Below are 24,711 nucleotides of genomic sequence, written 5' to 3'. Positions count from 1 at the left end.
TCCATCTATGCTGAGTTAAATATTGTACTTCTGACCATGGCTAGTAAACTAAGGCTAAGGTTTTAATTCTCCATTTTCTCCCCTGTACGCCAATTAACTCCCTTTAAGATCAAGGGACCAGAGTGAAATCAGTGGCACCAGCCTGCAAAAGCCAGTGTAAACCAGTCTTTTTTTTTTTTTTGGTCCGGTCGTGGGGTCTGAACTCTGGTCCTGGGCACTGTCCCTCAGCTTTTCAGCTCAAGGCTAGTGCTGAGGAATCGAACCCAGGGCCTCATGTATGCAAGGCAAGCGCTCTACCACTGAGCCACCTTCAGCCCTGTAAACCAGTCTTTAACAGATATATGTAGAAATTTTTGCAGGTAACCAGCGGGAGGTGGGACGGAAGCCACAGCCTCCCCCGGCCTTGCTCCATCACACATGATGGGGTAAAACACTAGCCACTTCAGATATTTGTTTCTGTAATGTTAATCCCCACAAGTTAGACCATAAGGGGTGTATGAGCAAAGGACATTAAGAAAAACTGCTAATTTCCTAATGACTCAGACTGCAGGAAAAATGTGCCTAGTTTAAATCTTCGGCCTAGAGGTAAATGATGTAGCAGTGTTTCAGTGAAGCATTTAAATGCAAATTAACTTTAGAAAAGGATTAAAAATGGCATCCCCTTTGTAAAAATTTGGGAAGTTGTGGGGAGAGGCTGGCCTCCCAGACAAAAAAGTTTAAAAGATAAAATTGTCCCAAAGGGTTATTTCAAGGTAAAAATGATAAATTAGGATTACCAGAGACCTGCGATTACGTCCCTATTGAAATCTGCCTAAATCAGATTCCTCAGCCAGCCAGAAAAATGCTTTTATAAACCAGAGTGTTAAAACAGGCTGCCCAGCAGCAATGGGTGGTACTTAGAGTGCCAATCAGTCCCAGTTTAAAAACCTCTATTGGGTTTTATTAAAAAACAAAAAAACTGGCAAGTAATTCTTAGTCAATTGTTAACAAGTTATTGGTAACATCTATCATTGATCTTGTTGCTTTAATTGGAAAGGGCTTTTGTAACAAAGACTCCTTTTGCCACAGTTCAAAGCCAACCCCGGGCACAAAAGAATCCCTCTAAAACTCCATCTCCCACTAATCAGCAGAGCCAAGCTGGAGGCAAGGCACAAGACTTACCTCTAAGTATCCAGCTGGAGGCTAAAAGTGGCATTGTGACTCCAAAAGGTAGAGCACTAGCCTTGAGCAGAAGTGCTCAGGGACAGTGCCCAGGCCTTGAGTCCACCTTGAGTCCAAACCCAGAAAATGCCAACTGGGACAAGCTATCCCAGCAATGGATGCTGAGACACCGCCAGAACAAAGTCAGTCCTGACAATGGAAAACCTTGGAGAGGAGGAAGAGATTACATCCTAAATGGAGTCACCTTACACTCACCTAATGTCCATATCTGTCTGCCTTCTAATTGGACAGAAAGTGAATGTTAGGTTTTTAAAGAGGTAGCCGAGTAAGAACAGCACCACGCAGGTGGTATTCAGGTAAGGGGTAGGTTTATTCATCGTTCAGGCTGGCACCAGGCCATGTTGGCCCTCCACGTGGAGGGGAAAGGCCTGGGAAAGACCTGGAAAAGAGAGCTTGGAAAGAGCTGGGAAAGAAAGTGGCTATGAAAGAGAGAGAGCTGGGAAAGAGAGCTGGGAAAGAGGGTTGGGAAAGAGAGCTGGGAAAGAGCTGGGAAAGAGCGGCTGGGTCTGGGCTAGGCCTTATCTAGGGTATGGGTGGAGAAAGGTGTGGCCACATCAAATTCAGATGTGACCTCAGTGGATGCAGATGTGACCTCTTCCAGGTGTGCCAATTGCCTAGGTAATGCAGGTACTGGGTGGAGACTTTGCTGCGAAGAGGGTGGAATCTGTTCACCATCCAGGAGCGGACCTTACATTGAACAGTCTTGCCTTTGTTACCTGCTATTTGTATTTATAGTAGCCTCTGACTGGTCCTTCCAACCAGTCCATTATGCTTTCCCCTACCCAGTTACCCAAAAGACCCTAGACACCCCCTTCCTGCCCTCCTTGCCTCAAGTCCAGTTATTCCTCCTTCCCTGTAATGGGCTGCGACTGGGCTTATACTCCAAATGGATTTTTTCTGGCCCTTGGCCAATGTGTGTTCTCCTATGGCATTCATGTTAACTGACCTTGTTACTGTGTCAGCTTTTTGCCTGATCTTTCCAAAAGTCTTTCTCAACAGGCCCAGGATACTACCTGGGAACAAGTCAAGGCCATCCTGTTGCTACAGGCAACTAGAGACATCACTTACGCTGCCCTGCCTTACCCAGAGCAGACCTGGACCCTAAAAACTCCAACTCCAGGGATTCCTTGATGCCCCAGGCCAACAGGAAAGAGCCGAAGAACCCATGACACCTGTTGGCTCTGGTACCTTTAAATATCTCTGCTACCTCCTCCTCAGGTTACTGTGGACCTAAAGCAGGAAAAGGCTTACCCCCACTCCTCCAGGATGCCGGGAGTCACAGGTACCATGCTATGTCTCCAATCTGAGACAGAAAAGGCAATTTCAGATCTTTGATAGCCTCTTCTGGGAATCAGTCCTCCCATGGCATATTCCTCTCTTGGGCTGCTAACCAATTTTTGCTTTAACATCAATTTTGCCTTTTATTAATTGTGTCTTGCATTTTAGATAATTACTGCCATGGAAAAAGGAGGACCTTTACCAACCACTGTCAAGCAGATGCTTCTTGGACGTTACCCCGCCGAGCAGCAAAACAGGGACCCCTGACAACTTTGCCCTTTTACATCAGGAAGTAGCTTCAGAAGAAATTATCTTCACCCATACCCTTCAGCCTAGTACCCCCTATTTTTATTGAACCACAGAGCGGAGAATGTATATGCCCAGACCTGAGCTCCTTCCTGCCCTGGAGTTCCCACCATACAGCTGGCCTCTCCGGCTCTCTGCCCAGACCCACCTGAGCTCCCATCTACCTGACTTCCTATTCCCCAGACCCTGCTGCTACTTAGATAGTGGAGGCCACCATGTGCTCTCTCTCCGGGGAAAATATGGCTCCTCCAATAAACCCTGTAATAATCTTTTTCCTGTGCCTGCCTGTCTCCTCATGGTTCTCTGGGATGGATGACAGATCCTTTCACTCTGTATATCTTTTGGTTTTGCTTTGTTTTGGTCAGTCATGGGGCTTGAACTTGGGGCCTGAGTGCTGTCCCTGTCCCTGAGCTCTTTTTGCTCAAGAGCCACAGTGCCACTTCTGTTTTTTTGGTGGTTAATTGAAGAGAGTCCCACAGACTTCCCTGCCTAGCTGGCTTTGAACTGGATCCTCAGATCTCAGCCTCCCAAGTAGCTAGGATTATAGGCATGAGCCACCAGCACCTAGTTTGTTCATCACCATTATAACAATAAAAGCTCAGGGACAGTTAAAGCCCCTGGACCAGGGGGGAAAAAAGTCATGAGCTGATAGCTTGAGAAATATTATTCTTGTCACCGGATCCAGATCTAGAGACCAGAAAATTCTTGGTCTTCATCAGAGAAAGACGAGTAAAAAGCTGGCCTAGGAGATAAGCAAGAGCAGGTTTATGAATATAAAGCAAAGTGAAAACAATGCCCTCTCCAGATGGGAGTTTATGGCCTCAAGGACTGCTGCCTTGGGGGTCCTGAGGCCTCCATATTTTATTGTGGTCCGCAGACACAGGAGTTAGGTCAGTCCTGGAAAGCTAAGTTAATAGGTCATTAACTTTCAGAGGCTGTGTAATGATTATCAGTAAAGCAGAGGAGTTCTTGGCTTTGGCTGGTCAGACTGGACTGTTATCTTTCTCAGGCTGTAGGGGCTTCAGGCCGGAAAGGCCCTGCTATGTGTTGCAAGTCATTCCATTAAGGTCGGTGAACCAAGATGGTAATTCCTTACCCACATCCAAGGCCATCATCCTCGCCTATTGTGTTACCTAGTTACCTGAGATGTGGCCCACTGCTACCCTCTGGTGGTGAGGAAGAACACAGCAAGCACTAATAGCACGAATAGCCAACTCTTCCAATGGTGTCTGGGTTGGGAGCCATAGCATTCCCCCACTCTGCCCCCACTCTCAATCAGTCCCTCTTACCTGGGAAAAAAGCCAAGTGAACACTAGTCCACAGAGGTTCAAAATAACAAAATTTCTCATCCTGGAAAATACCATTCACCATCCCTTGGGCAGGGACTCCAACACCACAGAAAGTTTATATTAAATATTTCCTTCTGAAAAATGCAGGTGCTTCCTGCCTTTAAAGTTGTGAGCTGTGAGCTAAGATGTGCCAAGTGCTGAGAAACCTGACACAAGACCTAGATGTCCTTACACCTGTCATGCCTGAGAGCACAGGAACACCACTACTCTCAACGTGGTGGGGTGGGGGAAGAGCTTGGCAACTACGTCATATATGTGAGTCTGAAGTCTCTTATTTCTGATGATTCTTCCTTCTTAGCACCTGCCAAAATCTCCCTCCAGGCCTTCACTCAGCCCCAGGCCAGGCTAGACCAGAGTCTGGGAAGAGGTCCTGGGATAACCCAACAACCTGTTGAGTGGCCAGCTATGGATTCAGGACCCAGAAAAGGCTATGCCCTCACCACAGCACTGCCCCAAACTCACTTGGTGAGACAATTCTAGGTGTCCCCAGGCACCTTCATGGACCAATGCTCTCCTTGCCTCTAGAGGCTGCTTGGATGAGCAGCCTCTTCTTCAATGGATGGGAGTACAAGAAAAAAATTAAAACAGGCTAGTTCTAATGAAAGACACCATCATTGAGAGACTTTTACATTTCTGAAACAGTAATATATACATTTCTCCTCTCTACACTGAATAACCCACATGTTCAATAATGGACATAAGGGTAATAACTATATTATGGGCATTGTGAATGCTCAGCAATATACTGTGGAGCTCGAATCTGATTGGACCTTCAGCCTGAAGGTGGGCTGAGCATCAGCACAGCAAGCTGTTACCTGCAGTATCACAGCCTCAGGTAGAAATATAGGTTCATGCTGATTGCCAGATGATATCTGATCATCTGACTGGCTCCCCTCCGCAGTCTATCTTGAATGCTGTGGAGACAGAGCTTCACTTTGGAAGAACATTCAAAATACATGACCTCAGAGGAGCTCAGACCTAATGTTGAATAACACACCTCTCCTACAGACCCAATCAGATGGTAATGGTGCTGGGAGTAATGGCCCCAAACCATGATAGGATATGCAAAATTTTTAATGCCCAGAAGGCATGGTGGAAACAGAACTGATGGCTTATGGGAACCTATGAAAACCATGACAGAATGACAAACTGGTGCTTTATTGAAATAGTGTGGTCACTGAGATCTGGATTAATGAAGGAATGTATCTTCGTGGAGAAAGTGGATTTATTACTCTCATTGTATAAGGAGAGCTAAGTCCTTCGACAAGCACGAGGGATCTCGAGAGGATGTGAGCAAGGACCTAGAGAATTTGGATACATGATATGTGACAAGGCCAAGCGACTGTGCACTGAACCTTGAAACCATGAACCAAGTTGATTTTTCAGGCATTTTGTCACAGCAAGAGGGTTAATGTATCAATTTGCTGTTTTCAGATATTTTCTTTTGCTGTACAAACTAAGCTTAGTTTGATATGACTCCATGTCTAGTTTGGCTTTTGTTCCTATTTTCTCCTAGTAATTTCAGAGTTCCAGGTCTGACATTTAGGTCCTATAACCATTTTGAATTGAATTGAATGTGGAGATTTAAGGAGCTAGTTGTATTTACCTGTATCTATTCATCCAGTTTCTCCACAACCATTTATTAAAGAGACTGTCCTTTCTCCAGTATGTTTCTGGTGTCTTTGTTGAAAATGGGCTGTAATAACACAGGTTAATATCTGGGCTTTCTATTCTGTTCCATTATCTATGCGTAACTGTATTTTGATTACTACAGCTTTCTGGTGCATCTTGAAGTTAAGTGTTGCAAATACCTCCAAATCTTGTTTTTTGTTCAGGACTGCTTTTTGGCTATTCTGTATTTCTTTTGATTCTTATACTTTTTTCCCACTTTGGGTTGCTTTGAGTAATGAACATTTTAACAGTATTAAACCCTCCCACCCATGAGATCTGAGATTATCTTTCCATTTCCTTGTCCTCTTCAGTTTTGTCACTGTCTTGTTATTTGTTTCACTTTCTTAGTTTTCTTGGCACTATTGTGAATAGCACTGCATTTTCAAAACCTGTTTCAAGCAACTTTTTATTGATGTATAAAATGCTACTGTTGGGGGCTGGGAAGGTGGCTCAGTGGTAGAGTGCTTGCCTTGCATGCATGAGGCCCTGGGTTCGATTCCCCAGCACAACATAAGCAAAAAGAAAAAAAAGCCAGAAGTGGCGCTGTGGCTCAAGTGATAGAGCACTAGCCTTGAGCTGAAGAGCTGAGGGACAGTGCCCAGGCCCAGAGTTCAGGTCCACGACTGTACCCCCCCCCCAAAAAAAAGAGAAAAGAAAAAAAGAAAAGAAAGAAAAAAAGAAAGAAACTGTTCATAGATCATTATTTCCTCTTGTTCTTTTTCCCTCCTGCTGCTGGATGAAAATGGTTCAGGGTTCCCTTTGCAAATTCAGATTCCCAGAACCAGTTACAAATTAAATTAACTCAGATGGAGCAGTGGGAGGCAAAAACCATAAAACTCTCAAAATAGGAAATCATGACTTCGAATTTGGCAATGGATTTTCAGCTATCCCACCAAAAGCATAACCAACAATTTAAATACAGAAAAACTTTATTCCAAATGGAGAAATGACTTGAATAGTTAGTTGGTCATTCTTCCAATGAAGATATACAATAGGCCAATAAACACAAAAGAAAAGATGCTAGCCTCCAGTAAATGGTTAGGGAAATGCAATAAAAAAAACCACAAGATATATTTCTCACCTACCAGGATCAATGTAATAAAAATACTAGAAGGGATATAGAGACACTACAGTCTATACACTAAAGGTAGAAATCCCAAGTGGTATAGTACCTAAGGAAAACAGTTTAACAAGACATATTTCTCACCTACCAGGATCAATGTAATAAAAAATACTAGCAGAGATATAGAGACACTACAATCTACACACTAATAGTGGAAATCCCAAGTGGTATAGTACCTATGGAAAGCAGTTTAACAGTCCTCAAAAACTAAAACTACAATTTATCAGATGAACCAGCAATTCTGCTCCTAAGTATATATGCTTCCCCTTCCCCCGCTCCCCCCACACCCAAATGAAAGCAGAAACTCAAACTTGTTCATTGTAACATTATTCATAATGGTAAACAGTGGAAATGTCCAACTGATAAAATGTCGTACACATATTAAGCCATAAATGATGTATATGGTACAAGATAGATGGATTTTGAAACCACACTAAGTGAACCAAGCCAGACATAAAAAGCCATGTATATGATTCTATTTATATGAAACATCCTGAATAGGTAAACCCACAAAGACAAAGCAGGTCAGTGGCTTCTTGAGGCTGGAATGATGCAGGGACTGCTTTAACAGCTAGAGTTTTCTTCTGCAGGTGAAGAAAAGTTCTAGGTAATAGTGATCATTATAGTGATCACTATGAAAATATTGATCACATTATAGTGATCAATATGAAATAAACTCCAGTGCACAATCACAATGGTAAATTGTATACTTTTGGTATTTTACCATGAGTAGGAAAATTACTTGACTTCTTCACAAGAGTCAAGTCCAACTTACCACCTTGTTACTGCATGGGAGGAAGTGGACTAGAAAGAATACTTCTTTTGGACATCCTATTTCCAAGACAAAAGGAACACCCAGTCAAGCATGTATTTCCTTCTATAATATTCAATAAGAACTAAGTCGCTGCTTTTCTTAAAAAAGGAATGATCAGTGAAGAAAAAAAATATGTTCCTCCCATAACTGTTTTCCTTGTAGGTCTATGGTGTGTAACTTAGGATGGTCACAAACTCCTCCACATTCTTTCCTTTTTATTTTCTTTGATTCTGGCTTGATCATCAGGTTATCAAAGAAAGCTAATGCTAGTAGCCCATGCCTGTAATTAATTGTAGCTACTGAGGAGGCTGAGATCCAGGGGACTGTCTGTGATTGAGGCCAGACTATGCAGAAAAATCAGTGAGATTTCATATCCAAAATAACCAGCAAAAAACCAGATGTATGGTTCAAGTGATAGAGTTAAGAGCTGAGCCTGAGTGAGGCTGAATTCAAATTCTGCTTGTGAGAGCCTGAAAATCCAAGCTGTGAGATCCCAGAAGGATTGAGTTTGAGATGCCTTCTCCCAAGGAACTCTCAGGACACTGAGAGTTTCCTGAAAAGGTCAATCAGTCCAGGCTTAGCAAAATTCAGATTTCTATCCTGGGTGTAGGCTAACTCTACCCACAACTGTGTGGGAACCTGAGAGTAGACTTAGGTTTATGCAAATTGTAATCTGTTTACTCCTTCTCAGTATTAGGTCATCCACCACTTGTATACAAAATATTGTCATCTGTAGAAGTTTGTACATTACTTCCTACACAAGATCAATAAAAACCTTGGCAAATGGAACCTTGGAATCTGAAGCTGGAGAAAGGCTACAGGTCCCCTGGTGCCCAGACCTCTATCCCACAGTCCAGTCTCCATTACTGCCTTGTTCCTAGTTGCATCAGGTTAGGAGGCACGGGGTGGGTTCTAACACCACTGGCAAAAAAAGAAAAGGAGAGGGGAGGAAAGAGAGAGGAGGGAGGGAGGGAAAGAGGGAAGGAAGGAGAGAGAAAAGGAAAAGAGAAGAGAGAAGGAAAATGGAAGAAGTAAAATTGGACCAGTTTGGGGTCTGGAACTTAAAGATTCTGGCTCTCAGAGGCAGAAAGATCGTAAGTTTGAGTGAAACAAACCCTCCTCACCCCCCCCCCCACCCCCCCGCAGCTGGTTGTGGGGCTTGAACTCTGAGCCCGGGCGCTGTCCCTGCACTCTTCAGCTCAAGGCGAGAGCTCTACCCCTTAAGCCACAGCACCACTTCCAGTTTTCTAGTGGTTTATTGGAGATAAGAGTCTCACGGACATCCCAGGGATACCAGGCAACCCACCAAAGGTAAGTGCAGACAGCCTGACTCCAGCAGGGCAATCTAAGGCTAGCTGTAAACTTTCCCTCGTGGGCCCAACCCAAAAGCTAGCTACCACCTCCCTTGGCCTTTGAGGCTTCTTCATCAACCTCTGCTTCCTGGCTCAGAGCTCATAAAAACCCAGCTCCTGTCTGAGCTCTGATATCGTCTCCAAGGCTGTACTCCTCACTGCTCTGTATTTCAATGAACAGCCTCATGTGTGGAAGATTGAGCCTGGCCTGTTTCTTTCCTTTCTCCTCCATTTTCCTAACAATGATTATATATCCCAATAAGGAATTCGGCTCCGTGCTTTTTTTTTTTTTTTAAAGGAAACTGCACTGAGAGCTCCAACCCATGCCTAGTTCTAAGGATATAGGGGGAAAGAAGAAAGGAGCAGGCTGAGAGTCTAGACAATTTTAATCAGAAGTCAGAAACACATTACATGTGTATAGATTCCAACTACAAACTGAAGGTTTGCTTCCTCACTCTCCCATCTTCAGTGACAATCCCAATTTCCTTCTATTCAATATTACCCAAATAAAATTGTTGGGGGGGAGGGTACTTCTGACTTAGAAAGGATTAGCCACAAAAGAGCTCAGATGGACTAGATAGGTGCCATTTGTTATTGACAGTAAGAAGCATGGGTACCCAGCTCAAGAAAACAATGACTGGAAAGACAAACCCTTGCCTTTAAATCTTAACTCATGTACCAAAGTTGCTACTTAAAGAGAAAAAACTAAGAACTCAAAGCTAGCAGTAACTCTAAGTCCTCCCTCTAGCCACACACTGATCATTTCCATGAGAACATTAACACGTTCTGTTTTCTATTTCAAAACATGTTGCAAGGGCTGGAAAGGTGGCTCAGTGGTAGAGCGCTTGCCTTGCATGCATGAGGACCTGGGTTCGATTCCTTAGCACCATGTAAGCAAAAAGAAAAAAAAAAGCGGGCGGTGGCGTTGTGGCTCAAATGGTAGAGCGCTAGCCTTGGGCTGAAGAGCTGAGGGACAGTGCCCAGGCCCAGAGTTCAGGCCCCCTGACTGGACCCCACAACCCCCCCCCAAAAAACAAAACAAAAACAAACAAACATAATTCAAACTTCTACACTACCACCACACTTCTCCCTTTAGTTATTCACTGCCCCAATTCTGATTCCCAAAACTGGGCCCCAGGCACAGTTCACACCTGTAGTCCCAGGAGGTAGAGATCGATCAGGATCACTTGGTTGAGTCCAGTATGTAAGGGGGTGGGGGGGGGGGGGTGGGAAGGAGATGAAGGAATACCTTAACCAAAAAGCCAGGTGGAGTGGCACAATCCTGTCATTTACTTGGGAGATGTAAAAATTGTGTAGTCTAGCTAGTATAGGCAAAAATGCAAGACCATATTAAATTATGAAGTAAAGGACAGCAGCGTGGCTCCAGTGGTTTTATAACACACTTGCCTAGCAAGGGTGAGATACTGAGTTCACCCCAATACCTCCAAAAAAGAAAAAAAGGAGGGAGAAGTCCCTGATGCCTCTTCAGTCAGTCCCCAATTTACCCCACCATTAAACCCCTAGCTGTAACTGTAAAGGTCCCCTTTAGTAAATCCAAAGGTTAATGCTCCATGCACGGTGAGTAGATGAAGCAGCAGGATTTCACACAGCCTATTACACCAAACTCCCTGGGACTAAGTTTCTTCGCTTGCTTTCAGGACTCCTCCTGGTTCTCACCCTGTATCTACCTTAAATCTGCTTTGCAGCTTAATTCCCCAAATCATCTCAACATCCCCAACTTCTTTTCTTGAGCTAGGTATCCATGCTTATTATTTCCAATAACCAGGGGCCCTTCTCTCTACTATGTGTGGATTTCATACCACAAAGTGAAAAATTCCTAATTTGGAACCTTTTACCAAATGTTTAAATCTAAGATAAACATATTAAAAACAAACAACAAAAATCCTGTCACTCTAACAGCTTACAGATTGCCTAGTGCAGACAACCCAGCAGGCCCCATCACCATTTACAATAAAGGAAACATGATGCCTTACTGAAAGCCAAACAAGCTGAAATCAAAAGATAAATGGAGCCCAATACACAGCCATTCCTGATGGGCTAGCTTTTAACGGTGTTTACAATGTTTTAACTGGAGCTCAAAAATTCACTGAAGAATGAATTGTGATAAAAATCTGGGATAAATCAACTCCAATAGCCTTTAATGTTTAGGGAAAATGAATACTTTTTTTTCTTTCTACAAAAGACAAGACAAATCAAGTTGTGAAAGCTAGAGATTTATTGTTATTTTGTGATTAATAAATCATCAAATTGGTTATGACACTGTCCCACACTGTACACCACCATTCACCAGTACAAAAGTCTAGCAAAGACACATGAATTCCATCCATAACAACCTCCTCTAAGCATGCCTCCACCCTGACCTTCGTACATGCTTTCCTCTTGGGGAAAGTGTCTAAACAGTGAATGCACTGGTGGGCAACCTGGCCTCCTGACCTTTTTTAGAAGCAAGCAACTTACAGAAGTAATGGAATTCAACTTGTATTTCCCTTGATTTTACTGGTCTGAATTCATTTTAGGTTATTTTAACATTGTAATTTTCCTGTAACTGTACACAAGAGAATATAATGACCTAAGAGAATACTGAACCAGAGTCAGCCAAATATATTTCTGACCCTAAAGTTATGTTTTAATTGGTCCTAAAGGAATGTACCACCCCAACAATTTGAGAGTTAGACAAACAGAACTTCTTTGGGAAAGGAAGAAAAAGGCGATTAGCCAAATGTACTCAACATTGTTTAAACGGCTCTTTGTTTTTCACCCCGAATGATACTTCATTACTACACTATATGCACAAAAATCCTAACAGAATCTTGGCTGCCAGTATTATTTAGTTTAGGCTGGCCCAATCCAAGATAGATTCCGTCTTACCCCCCCTCCCCCATTCACCCTTCTCTGAGGATCTGAAAAGCACAATATTTAACTATTTCTTAGAACTATCCAAACACTTCAGAAACAATTGGCTCACAAATCATTTTAAATTCATGTATTGCCTGTACATGAGAAAACTGATAAACCCAAAAGATAGTTCTATTTTTATGTGGCAATTAAAAACTGAAACATCAACACTTTCAGTGAAAGCAACATTTCAATTACAAATTGTAATGCCTATTAAACTACCTATGGGAGAAGCTGAAAAGTCCTAGGCAAATGCATTTTGGGGTATACTACAGTGCTCCTTCAGTAAGCACAGAGATTAAGGTAATTTACAGTCAATCTGTGAATGCTGAGACAAAGTTACATTATGTTGTCTACACAATTAAATGTCCTATAACAGATAACCAGAATCAGCTTTTCCTTATTTTCAACAAACCTGACTGGCACTTCTGCTGAGAGATGTTTATCAAAGATGCTGTAAGATTCTATACAACTAGGAAATACCTGGGAGTATTTCCTTATCTTTACTTTTTTGGTTACAGGTGTTTTTGCTCATATAACCTATTATGTTTCTAGAAATGCAATCCCAAATGTGCATACTGTATTGTATACAAAGAAAAAAATTGTCAATAGTATAAATCTTACAGCATTGCAAAAATACATGCCAAAGTCACAATAAGCAATATTTTACTACAAATTATAGTGCGCAAATGATTTGCTTCTTTTTTAATGCTTTTATTCTACATAAATTACTACCATAGGCTAATGTTAAAAAGCAAATAAATTGGACAGATGCAGGACAAAAATCTGTTCACCCAATTATAAAAGGTGTTTTTTTTAAAAAAAATTACAATAAATGCAGAAGTGTTTAATGCATGCAGTAGCCTTAAATGAAAAAGCATTGATTCCCACTGTTCCAAAAAAGAAAAATACAGAAAAAAACCCACACATCTTACTGTACTCCACCTTAAAATGCCATCATATTGGGTTGTTTATAACAGCACAGAATTCCAAGAGTCAAAATGAAATAAAGCAGGTATTTTAAAGATTTAAGAGCCGTTATCAAAAATAAATTACATTTTTTTCCAAGATACAGAAATTCTGCTATGATGGTTGGGAACCCAGTAACCGTTCAATAGCTGCATTGATGTCACCTCCTGTTGCTATTAGGGCTTGTAAGTTTGCTTCGCGGTTCAAAAAGCCCATTGCACTGAGCTGCTCCAGTTGTTGCTGAAATCTGACTTCTGGATTCTGTAGCTGTTAAAAGAAAAATCAAACTCTAAAGCAAACCAGTCCATGTCACATCTAAACAACTTTTCAATTTTTCTGGTGTCAGGGTTTGAACTTGGGGGTGTAGGGGGTGGAGGGTTCCACACTCACTCGACTTTCTTCCTCACAGCTGCTGGATGTTCCACACTTCAGCATCTTCTCTAGACTCGCTTTCTGTAGTCACTTTGGACTGCCTTAGACTATCCTGCATGGGCTGGCTTCAAAGCCCAACTCCTGGGTCTTAGCTTCCTAAGTAAGGATTACAGGCTAATCCACTAACAATTAGCTACTTAATATGTTTTTTAGAATATATTTTAGATAACACATGCTGGTTTACTGAACTTTTAAAGCACTATCTCTTTAAACATATTTTAAGTTCTTAAAAGTAAAATTGCAGCCAGGTGCCTGTGGTTCACACTTGTAATCCTGGCAACTCAGGGAGCCGAGATACGAGGATCATGGTTCAAAACCAGCCTAGACAGGCAAGTCCGTGAGACTCTTATCTCCAATCAACCAACAACAACAACAACAAAAAAATCTGCATCTCCTATTAGCCTAGATCGTGTCAAGCTTTACTAATAAAACCACTGCTGGGAGCCAGTGGCTCACGCCTGTAATCCTAGCTACTCAGGAGGCTGAGAGCTGAGAATCACGGTTCAAAGCCAGCCCAGACAGAAAAGTCCGTGAGACTCTTATCTCCAATAAACCACTAGAAAACCAGAAGTGGCACTGTGGCTCAAGCGGTAGAGCACTTTCCTTGAGCTGAAGAGCTAAGGGACAGCACCCAGGCCCAGAGTTCAAGCCCCATGACCGACAAAAAACAAAACAAAACAATAAAACCACATTATTTTAGAAGCTCATGATCAAGAAGAAAAATTTTAAAACATATATACAAATAGATGAAATTGAATGAATTCTTTTAGGTAGCTACTGACCAGTTGAGTGCCCTTCCCTTGTGTTAAAAAATGTTCCAATGAGGTTTACAATATGGGCTCAATCTCAACACTAGCTATTGAATTCTAGTTTCAGATCCACAAACTATACTCCTAATCCTGACGATTCAACCACATGGTATCTTTCTTCAGAAATGAGGCTAAACACAGAAAAAGCAGGAAGTGGAGCTGTAGCTCAAGTGCTAGCCATGAGCTAAAGAGCTGAGGGACAGCGCCAAGGCCCAGAGTTCAGGCCCCACAACCAAGGGTGGGGGGAGGGGGGGGAGGAGTGGGGAATGAAGCTAAACAAAACCACATGAATATCCAGACAACCCTGTTCTACCGGGTAATGGTGAGAGAGGCTTATAGGCTGTTCAATTTATTTAACAGTCCAAAACTCAGTATCTAGGTACCAAGAATTCAAACACCTAGGTACCAAGAATTCATATAAAATAGCATTCTCCCTTTATTGCATTAAGACTCAAAAAAAAAAAATCTAGGAGGTGGGTACTTGTAGCTCATGGTTGTATTGCTCATGCTTGCTATTCAGGAGTCTGAGACCTGGAAGACTGAGATTTAAAGGCAGTCAAGGCAGAAAAGTCAGAGAGACTCTTAGAGGCACAGATGAAGTGGTAAAGCACCAGCGATAAGTAAAAAAGCTGAGAGCAAAAGGCCCTGAGATCAAGCTCTGGTACTGTCACTCAAAAAACAAAACAAGGCCTTGAAACATTTTTCCACATGCAGAAGTTTGGGCAACTCATCATACCAGTTTATAATGCTGGACGTCAGTGTCTGACACCTGTAATCCCAGCTACTCTAAGAGGCTAAGATCTGAGGATTAAGGCAGGAAAATCTATGAGAGTTTTATCTCCTATTAACCAACAAGAAGCTAGAAGCAGAAATATGTGGCAGAGTACTAGCCTTGAGCAAAAAAAGCTGAGAGACAGTATCAGGTTCTGAGTTCAAGCCCAGGACCAGTACATGCATGCATGTGCGCACACATGCACACCTCATTTATAAATATCATTGTCCGATGGTAGGCTCTTAGTAAAAAGCCAATATTTATAACCACATAAACAATATTGAAGGGGTCCCTATTTTTGAGGTAGACATGTAACACAAGTTACCACAGGAGTGATAAAATGATGAATGGGATCAGTGATTTGCTTTTTATTATTTTCATTTGAAAATGCTAAAAACAGAAGGGTTATAGTTACATAAGTCGGGCAAAATGTATGTATATTTCATTTTGGACAATGTCACCCCGTCCCTTGCTCTCTACCAGTTTTTCCCTCCCAGCCATCCACAAGTTGTGTAGCTCATTTTCTTTTTTTTCTTTTTTTGGTTCCAGTCGTAGGGCCTGAGCGCTGTCCCTCAGCTCTTCAGCTCAAGGCTAGCACTCTACCACTTGAGCCACAGCACCACTTCCAGCTTTTTTTTCCTGCTTATGTGGTGCTGAGGAATCGAACCCAGGGCCTCATGCATGCAAGGCAAGCGCTCTACCACTTAGCCACCTTCCCAGCCCCATGTAGCTCATTTTCAACAATTTCTAGTGAGTACCATGGCTGACTTATTCACCCTTTTTCCCGCTGTTTCTGTGCCTCCCCTTACCCTCCCAAAGACATACAGACAAACTAACTTTTCAAAGTAAAAAAGAAAGGCTGATACAGTTGTCCTGCAGTACTGAGGACATCAAATTTCTATTCCTGACAAGCTTTCATAAAACAAAACCATTTCAAATGACTTTCAAGCATGGTCTTCAACAAAGTACTTTTTTAAAGGATGCTTCTATAAATTATGGTCTGTAGCCCATGCCTACTTAGACACCGAGATGGGGAAGATCAGTTCAAGGCCAGCCTTGAAGGCATATCCCTTTCTCAACCACTAGCTGGGTGAGTCGGCAAATGCTTCTCTTCCTACCAACGTGGGAGTCTAGGACAGCCCAGGTAAAAAAGTTCACAAGACACCATCTGCCAGTAGAAGCTGGGCATGGTAGAATACACCTGTCATCCCAGGTATAATGGGAAGCCTGAAATAGGCAGAGCAAGGTCTATGCATGTGCCTGGGCAGAAGTGGAATTCCCTCTCAAATATAATAATGGGGGAAAAAAGCGGGATGAGGGGGCTTGGAGGTAGGATGGCTCAATGTTACAATATCTGCTTAGCAAATAAAGGCCTTAAGTTCAAACGCCAGTGTTGCCAAAAGAAAAAAAAATTATAAGCTAATGCATTCTTCGCCACTTTAGTATCTGATATAGCAACAAACTTATAATCTGTACAGTATGTTTCCACATTCAATTCCTTAAAATTTCATTAGTCTATATATGAAGGGCAGCTACTGTCCTTTCCTTTTTGGAAATTTTAAATTTCTAATAATTGAATGAGAAATTTAAACAACCCTGTTACCTGTGGGTTTACTCCAGCCAGAGCCTGTAGCATTTGTTGAATGAACTGCTGGTGTCCAGGTTGTTCAGTAGTTCCTGCTGTGGGGCTTGCATTTTCACTAGGTGCAGTGTTAGCTCCAGTGGTTCCTGAAGGGCCTCCAGTGCTTCCTAATGCCCCCAAGCCAGGATTAAATCTAGGGGAAAAAGTACTAATAAGTAACAAACCCAAGTTCTTGTAAAACTAGACGCCAGGTCAGGTGGTAAATCAGTTATATTTTAACATAGTATTAGCTAAATTAGCCTCTTAAAATGATCGTTTGCAACTTTGAAAACTGAAAGCAATCTTAACAAAAAAGGCAAAAGAATACTGAATCTGAAATCTTCAATGTAGCCATTATGCACAAACTTTCCTGAAGTAGTCCTACCCTGGGATAAGGCCGGGGGCTTCGGTTGCCAAAGTCTGTAAACCCTGCTGAATCTGTAGCAAGGCCTGCATTGCTCTAGGGTTTGACATTGCTGATAATGTATCAGGATTCTGCATCTAAGAGAAAAAAAATGAAACATTAAGTAGTCTCAGAAAAAGAAAATAAATGGTGAAATCTTATTTTTTTTTAGTTGCTATATTTTTTTTTGAGAAAATTAAAAACTTTACTCCCAGACCCTGGTAATCCATTAACTTCTTCCCAAAATAAACACAAATCTTCTTTAACAGCAAACCTAGTGTAAAAAACATTACTTGACCTCCCAAATCAATCATAAAAGCCATTTCAGAACTACTTTGAAAACCACAACTATTCTGTTCCTCAAAAAAAGCAAAGTTTCATTCTTGGGGGGGGAAGGTGCTTGGAGCCACATACTCCTCTTCTGACCAAGTGATTTTGGTACTAATTACCAGTAATGTACACTCAAACGAAAGTTCCAAATTTGAAGATGACACATGTGTCCTGAGTTTCCAGATTTCACCTATTTCCAAATATCCACCACCTGACTGACCAACTAAACTTACATCATCACAATAGATCAAGGACACTAACCAACCTTGTAGAATGGTTTACAAGCCTGACAATCATTTACATAAACACCACCATTTCAAAAACACCACAAATAACTTCTTTTATCTTCTTAAATAATAAAACACCTTGGCAATCTTAGGTATGTTTTTACAATAAAACCTTCCTTACATGACAACACTGCCAATTTTATTCCTACTAACTCCAAGTTTAAGGAAATGAGTTCTACCCCTTAGAGAAAATAGGCTTTCTACTAATTTAGAAAAAACCAAACCAAACCTATAAAATAGAATAGGGTAGCTCTTTCCTGTCACTCAAGACTAGTTAAACCATAAAGTATAATGTAACACAAGGAAGCACTTCAAAGTTAGAAAGGTGAAAGGAAATGGCTCATGATATTAACAACGCATTCAAAATCCTAAATCCTCAAAAACAAGATGGTTCTTTCCTCACAAGTTACATTTCAGAAATACAGCAAAATGTCAGCAGTGAAATGGGAATCAGGTAGGATCAAGCTGAATTCTCTGCAAGGAATTGACAGCACTTATATGCTGTTTTGCATTTTGCTATCAGCCAGAAAAGAGCAAGGAAAATATTCATCAAAGTTTTTCAAGCAAATCATTATGGAAGATAGCTAGCATCTTTTCTTACTCACTTGTTGTAGGAAAGTTGGGAGTTGTTGTCTCATTTGTTCTTGAAGCTGAGGGTTTCCAGCAAATAGGGGATTATTCAGCATCATCTATGGGGCAAGTGTTCAAACAATTTTAACTAGAAATATCTGAAACAAGTAATGTACCTTGTTTAATATTCTATCTTCCTCCAGAGGCCTAATTTGGCATTTGAAAAGGAGGAAGGTAGAATGTAGATAAAAAAGGAAAAAGGAATATACTATCCCGAGGGATCTCCAAAAACAAAAATGAGGTCTCCTTTCTCTCAACAAGAATGGTGAATATGGTAATGACATGCAATATCCTAAAAAATAAAAGCAATCATTTTCTTAGCTTTTTGTGCAAAGATGAATTTTTGCCTTGGAAAGAAAAGTGGGACTAACTGGTTCTTATGATGATGTATTTGCAGCTACACTGTCAGAAGAAACATAAACATCAATATATTTTTAAAACTATATATTTTGCTTGCTTAGAAACCTCCACACAAATGGCAAGCACAGAGAAAATCCAGATCTGGAACCACTGTATCTACCTATTACAAAACAGCTAATAGTAGGTCCAGAAAAATAACACCACAAAACATCAACCAACTTGCCAGAGAAATGAAGCTGCTAGGTCAAAAACAGCCAAAACTAGCACCAACAGTCCTCTGGGGAACATGCTAAAATGTTTTAAGATCTGAAAGATGTAAATCCATTTAAGAAGACCAAGATTAGCAAAAAGTCATGGTTTATATTAACATGTTGGATACCTGAAAATAAGATTACAATACACAATCAGCAAACCCAGGAAGCGAATAAATTCTCTCAGCTTCAAAAAAGCCAAATCTCATACCACTTTTCCCAAAGTGAAAAATCAACTAACAATGATTTACTAATAGCCTATTTATTTGCCCAAAGTCTGGGAGAAAATAATGCTTGCCCTCAATTAAATAACCATGTTCAAGAGCAGGTATATGTAAATGCTGAAAGAAAAGAATTTCTGTTGCCCTCTATCCAGTTATCTATCATTGCAAAGCAGATCACTTAACATAATGAAGCAGGAAGAAGTTAAACAATATTTTATGGATATATAGTTTATTTCCAAGTAACCAAAAAAATACCTACTGAGACCAACAAATCTATTTCTTTATTAGATCCAGTCAAATACCTCTTGGCTATGAACACATAAGTACCACATTTACTTTTCAACATTTGTTACTAAAGCTAATCTAGGAAAAAAAAACACCACCTCAAACATACTCAATTCTTTCTCAGAAAATCATCTCTTTTGAATATACTTCTCCTTACCTGGCTTCATACCATTTAGGTATTTACACTTAAGATCTCTAACACTTAAAAATCAAAAAAACTATGTGATGTAATATTCTGATACAGAATACATTGTAAAAGTTTCTTAATTTTTTATATTAAAAGGAGCCCTTATCTAATATTCTTTGTCAACATTTTGCTTTAGAGTGTAAAAAAATCATTATGTGGGAATTGTTAAAGTCTCCTTAGAATGTAAAATTATTACGTATGGCTAGGAACATTATTAAGTCAAATGTTAAAAGATGAACATTCAGTACTACTGAATATGTATTTCTTAACATACATATATAACCACTATATACATTTTGTTCCAATTTTTTATTTTTCCCTTGTTCCTAATTTTAAACAAATATAACCATTTTAGCTTTTTTTCACTGTTAATGCAGGCCTTTAACACTAATTATGAGTCTGATAATTTTCAAATTAATAAAATTGTCTTTCATAAAACTACTGGCAATATAAAATATTTTAAATACAAATATTACTCGATGTTAGAGCCAAGCACTGATGGCTTATATCTGTAATACCTACATAGGAAGCTATGAATGTGAGGATCATAGTTCAAGGCCAGCACAACCAGAAGAAAGTCTACAAGACAGACTCTTATAGGAGGGAAGCTGGGCCTTGGTAGCAGATGCCTGCCATTTCACCAATGACAAGAAGCCTAAAATAGATGGAATGCAGTATAGACACACACCTAGGCAGTTAATCAGACCTTATTTCAAAAATAAGCAACAAAGGGGCTGGGAAGGTGGCTCAGTGGTAGAGTGCTTGCCTTGCATGTATGATACCCTGGGTTCGATTCCTCAGTACCACATAAGCAGAAAAAAGCCAGAAGTGGCTCTGTAGCTCAAGTGGTAGAGCGCTAGCCTTGAGCTGAAGAGCTGAGGGACAGCACCCAGGCCCAGAGTTCAGGCCCCACAACTGGCACCAAAAAAAAAAAAAAAAAAAAAAAGCAACACTAAAACAGGAAGAGGTGTAGCTTAATTATAGAACTCAGGTGTAGCAAGTGGGAGGGTCCAGAGGTCACAGTAGGGGAGAGGGAATAATGAATGGATCGTTCATTAGTTATTTAACTATTTCCAATTTTACAAGCAGTTACTGAAAATTTAATCTTCAGTAGATATACTTTATATCATATAGTTTTAGGGTTTAAAAAATAAAAACATGTCATCTGATATAATGAAGTGATTCATTTAAAAATTTTTTTTAATTTAAAAATTAGATTAGGGCTGGTAATGTGGCTTAGTGGTAGAGTACTTGCCTCCCAAGCTTGAAGCCCTGGGTTTTATTCCTCATAAACAGAAAAGGCTGGAAGTGGCACTGTGGTCAAGTGGTACAGCACTAGCCTTGAGCACAGAGATGCTCAAGGACAGTGCACAGGCCCTGAGTTCAAGCTCCAGGATCAGCAAAATAAATAAGTAAAAACTAAAAAATAAATAAAATAAATTAGATTAGCTATGAAACATTCCAAATTCCCAACACTCAACTTAGCCCATTTTTAATGAATGGCAAATATATGAATGGCTGAGGCTTAATTCACATCCTCCACAGTTTATCAAGCCCACTGGTGCAAAACCTATGTGACACATCGGGATCTCCTACGGAACCTGAGGGACTAAAAAAAAAAGAAAACCAGAAAGTAAGATCCAACACAAGTTCATCAAAATCTCTAAGGATGAGGTCAAGGATCAGTGTGTGTGTGCCTGTGTGTGTGTGTAAGTGCATGTGCGTGCTTAAACTCAGGGTCTGGGTGTTGTCCCTGAGCCTCTTTGTGCTCAAAGCTAGAGCTCTATCATTTGAGCCACAGCCACTTCTGGTTTTTGAGTGGTAGTGGAGATAAGTGTTTCATGGGGACTTTTCTGCCCAGGCTGGATCCTCAGATCTCAGGCTCCAGAGTAGCTAGGATTACAGGTGTGAATCATCAGCACCCAGCTTAGTACTGTTTTAAAGCTCCAAGTAAAGCTTCATGTTTCAATACATAAGTTTTCTCAGTTATGATCTCTTTAGAAACAAATTAGTAGTGAGTAGATCAGTAAAAAACAAAGAATGTCAATAATCAGGAAGTGGCTTATAATGGAAAGAATGAGAGCATTCTTCCTGAAAGTATGCCTGTTTTTAAAACACAATTTGAGGATATTTTACAAATATGTTTAGTTTGACTACACATAGTTTAACAATGTTTAACATAGTTAAATTAAGCCACCTAATACACAACATTTCAAACATTGACAGTGCTCTAAAAGATTCACATTTCACAGACACTTACAAAGCAATCCAAAACTGTTGTCTTCATTTCCTAAGTTAATTAACATATATCGATTTTATAAGCTTGCAGTTCTAACCAATTACAGCAGTGAAGTTTTAAGATTTACTTACTTTTTATTATTATTTTTGTTTATGTGGTACTGAGGATTGAACGGCAACCACTAAGCCACATTCCCAGCCCCTGATGTTTTTATTTTATATAAAATAAACTGCCCCACAAAACTGGGAGATGCAGTTTGCCTACATCTCCAGCGTGTTCAGACATCACAATGCAAATTTGCCCAATCAAGATGATCAGTTATTAAGTTCAGACTTCCATCTTCAATATATTTATAAACTCACCTGTGCAGCAAGGTCAGGATTCTGGCTTAGTGACTGCATCATGCTCCTCATGTACGGGGCAGACAACATGTTTTGCATAAGTTGTGGGTTTTCAGTTATTTGCTGCAACAAGCTCTGCATTCCTGGTGTGTTGAACATACTAGCTGAAAGTTTATTTTAAAAAAAAACATACACTTAAGTAAAACTTTAAAATACAACAAATACCTCCCTCACTTAAGTTTTAGTAACTGCAACAGTCATCCCCTTATCCAGAGATTTGTTTTATAGTTTTGGTTACCAACCCATGGTCAACCATGACCTCTCAAAATTTAACAGAAGGTTCCAGAATAATTTCTAAGTTTTAAATTACACTGTTCTGAGAGCATTAATGAAATCTCATGATGTTCTGCTCCATCTTTTTGTCAGTCATGTCTATACTGTATATCTACCTACATATTAGTCACTTAGCAGCTAACTCAGTTATCAGACTGACCCTTATTTTACTCAGTAATGGCTTGAAAGCATAAGAATCATGACACTGACAATTCGGAGGGGCCAAAAAGTGAAGCCACAAGGTGCAAAATCTATGCAAAAAGGTAACTAATTTGACATAAGGGAAAATTAAGTCATATGCGGAGAGGTTGCTAAGGTCTATAAGAAAAAATTTCTGTATCTCTGTGAAATTGTGAAGGAAAAAGAAGCTCATGCTATTTTTGCTATTATGCCTCAAACTGTAAAAATTTCAGCCGCAAGCACTAATAAGTGCTTCGTTAGAATAGAAAAGGCATTAAATTTGCATATTTATGTCTAAGAAAACAATGTGTTATCAGGTATCAATGTTTTTTTATTTAGATCTTCTACCAGGAGCCTTGGAACATGTACAAGATGCAGCAAACAAAAACTATACTGTATACATATTATGCATCAACTGAACTAAGGAAAAAAACTAAAACCAAGATCCCAAAAGTACATATACTAGTAAAACAAAAATGACTTTAATTAGAATTCTGGTTGTATTTACAGTAAAAATCACATCTAATGGCAAAACTAAGTTCTAAAGTCTGTTTAAGGCAAAATTCAGACATGCTGAAATTATTCTTGAAAAAAATCTCACATGGAAATCTAGGTCATGGTCTGAGACAACTTTTCCCAGGATTACACACACACACACACACACACCTCACATGGAAATCTAGGTCATGGTCTGAGACAACTTTTCCCAGGATTTTACACACAACACACACACACAACACACAACACACACACACACACACACACACACACACACACACACACACACACACACACACAGAGTCAGTCACGGGATCATATTCAGCCGTCAACAGTACTCATGCCTGGAGGAATAAAAATATATAAAGCCTCCATCCCATATCCACTAAATGCAGGCACATTTGGCAGGCATGTTTGACACTTGGGAGAGACTTTAGAGAATAGTGACTAAAAGTAGCATCTGGAACCAAATTGCCTGAGCTCAAATCCAACCTAACTATACAACTTTGGGCAAATTATTTAGCTTTTGCATACTTCTGTTCCCCATCTATAAAATGGAAAAAATAGCATCTACTTCACAGGATGGTTGTAATGATTCAATTAATGCGTGAAGAACTTGTTAAAAATGTTTTGTTCAGCCGGGTGCCGTTGGCTCACGCCTATAATCCTAGCTACTGAGGAGGCTGAGATCTGAGGATCACGGTTCAAAGCCAGCCTGGGCAGGAAAGTCCATGAGACTCTTATCTCCAATTAACCACCAGAAAATCGGAAGTGGTGCTGTGGCTCAAGCGGTAGAGTGCTCGTCTTGAGCTAAAGAATGCAGGGATAGCACCTAAGCCCAGAGTTCAAGCCCCATGACCGACAAAAAAAAAAAAAATGTTTTGTTCGTACTCATTACTTACTCATGTAACTATAACTCTTCTGTACAGTATCTTTGCAATAAAAAATATAATAAAAATATTTTGTTGTTGGAAGTTACAGTTGAATTTATATAAAATTCAGTAGTGATTAACTCATTTATATAGATATTTCTTTTGTGTTTAATTTATGCATTTTCAATTGCTGATTAGATATTTAAACTTAAATGTTTTCTAAGTTATTTTTTTTTTTTTTTTTTTTTTTTTTTTTGTTTTCTAAGTTATTATATCAAGTGAACTCACTTAACTGTTTCATTTCTCTTCTGATTCTCCCATCTAATGAGAATACTTTTATTAAGCTTAAAACATTTGATTCTTTCCACTTATCTATTTTATTGCAACTGCAGTTGGTAATAATTTTTTTTCCTATTTTCTCAAGTTGGAAGTCTCAATTTTGTCTTTTCTCACATCCTAGAAGCTAAGAATATTCTAATACAAATTGGTAAAATACAGGCTACAGGATAAATCTGGATATAATGTTTTTGTACATCTCAAAAGGTAAGAATAGCTTCTACATTTTTAAATGATTAGGGGCAGGGTAGGGAGGAAATAATAAAGACAAAAAGGTTTGGTCATGATAGCTCAAACTTGTTATCCCAGCTACTCTAGAGAC

The 24,711-nt window shown here is 40.1% G+C and overlaps 1 protein-coding gene across 2 annotated transcripts in view; it reads right to left on the bottom strand.

Annotated features, from left to right (window-relative positions):
• Positions 1 to 11,327: 11,327 nt before the first annotated feature.
• The window catches only part of Ubqln1 (ubiquilin 1), a 40,490-nt gene continuing 27,106 nt past the window's right edge, over positions 11,328 to 24,711 (bottom strand). Inside the window, exons 7-11 of one of the 2 annotated variants that reach the window (XM_070035513.1) lie at positions 22,192 to 22,334; positions 18,259 to 18,342; positions 17,019 to 17,134; positions 16,616 to 16,787; positions 11,328 to 13,266 (exon numbers count right to left, since the gene is read on the bottom strand). In XM_070035513.1, coding sequence (XP_069891614.1) covers positions 13,114 to 13,266; positions 16,616 to 16,787; positions 17,019 to 17,134; positions 18,259 to 18,342; positions 22,192 to 22,334 — 668 coding nt within the window. In that variant the 3' untranslated portion in view covers positions 11,328 to 13,113. The remainder of the gene's footprint in view (positions 13,267 to 16,615; positions 16,788 to 17,018; positions 17,135 to 18,258; positions 18,343 to 22,191; positions 22,335 to 24,711) is intronic. The other variant, XM_070035514.1, reaches the window with a different exon arrangement.

The sequence above is a fragment of the Dipodomys merriami genome, unplaced genomic scaffold (genome assembly GCF_024711535.1).
Source record: "Dipodomys merriami isolate MVZ:Mamm:240054 unplaced genomic scaffold, mDipMer1.0.p SCAF_26, whole genome shotgun sequence".
NCBI classification, from domain to species: domain Eukaryota; kingdom Metazoa; phylum Chordata; class Mammalia; order Rodentia; family Heteromyidae; genus Dipodomys; species Dipodomys merriami.
Note: the sequence above shows the minus strand (reverse complement) of the source record. Positions and strands in the feature narration are given on the sequence as shown.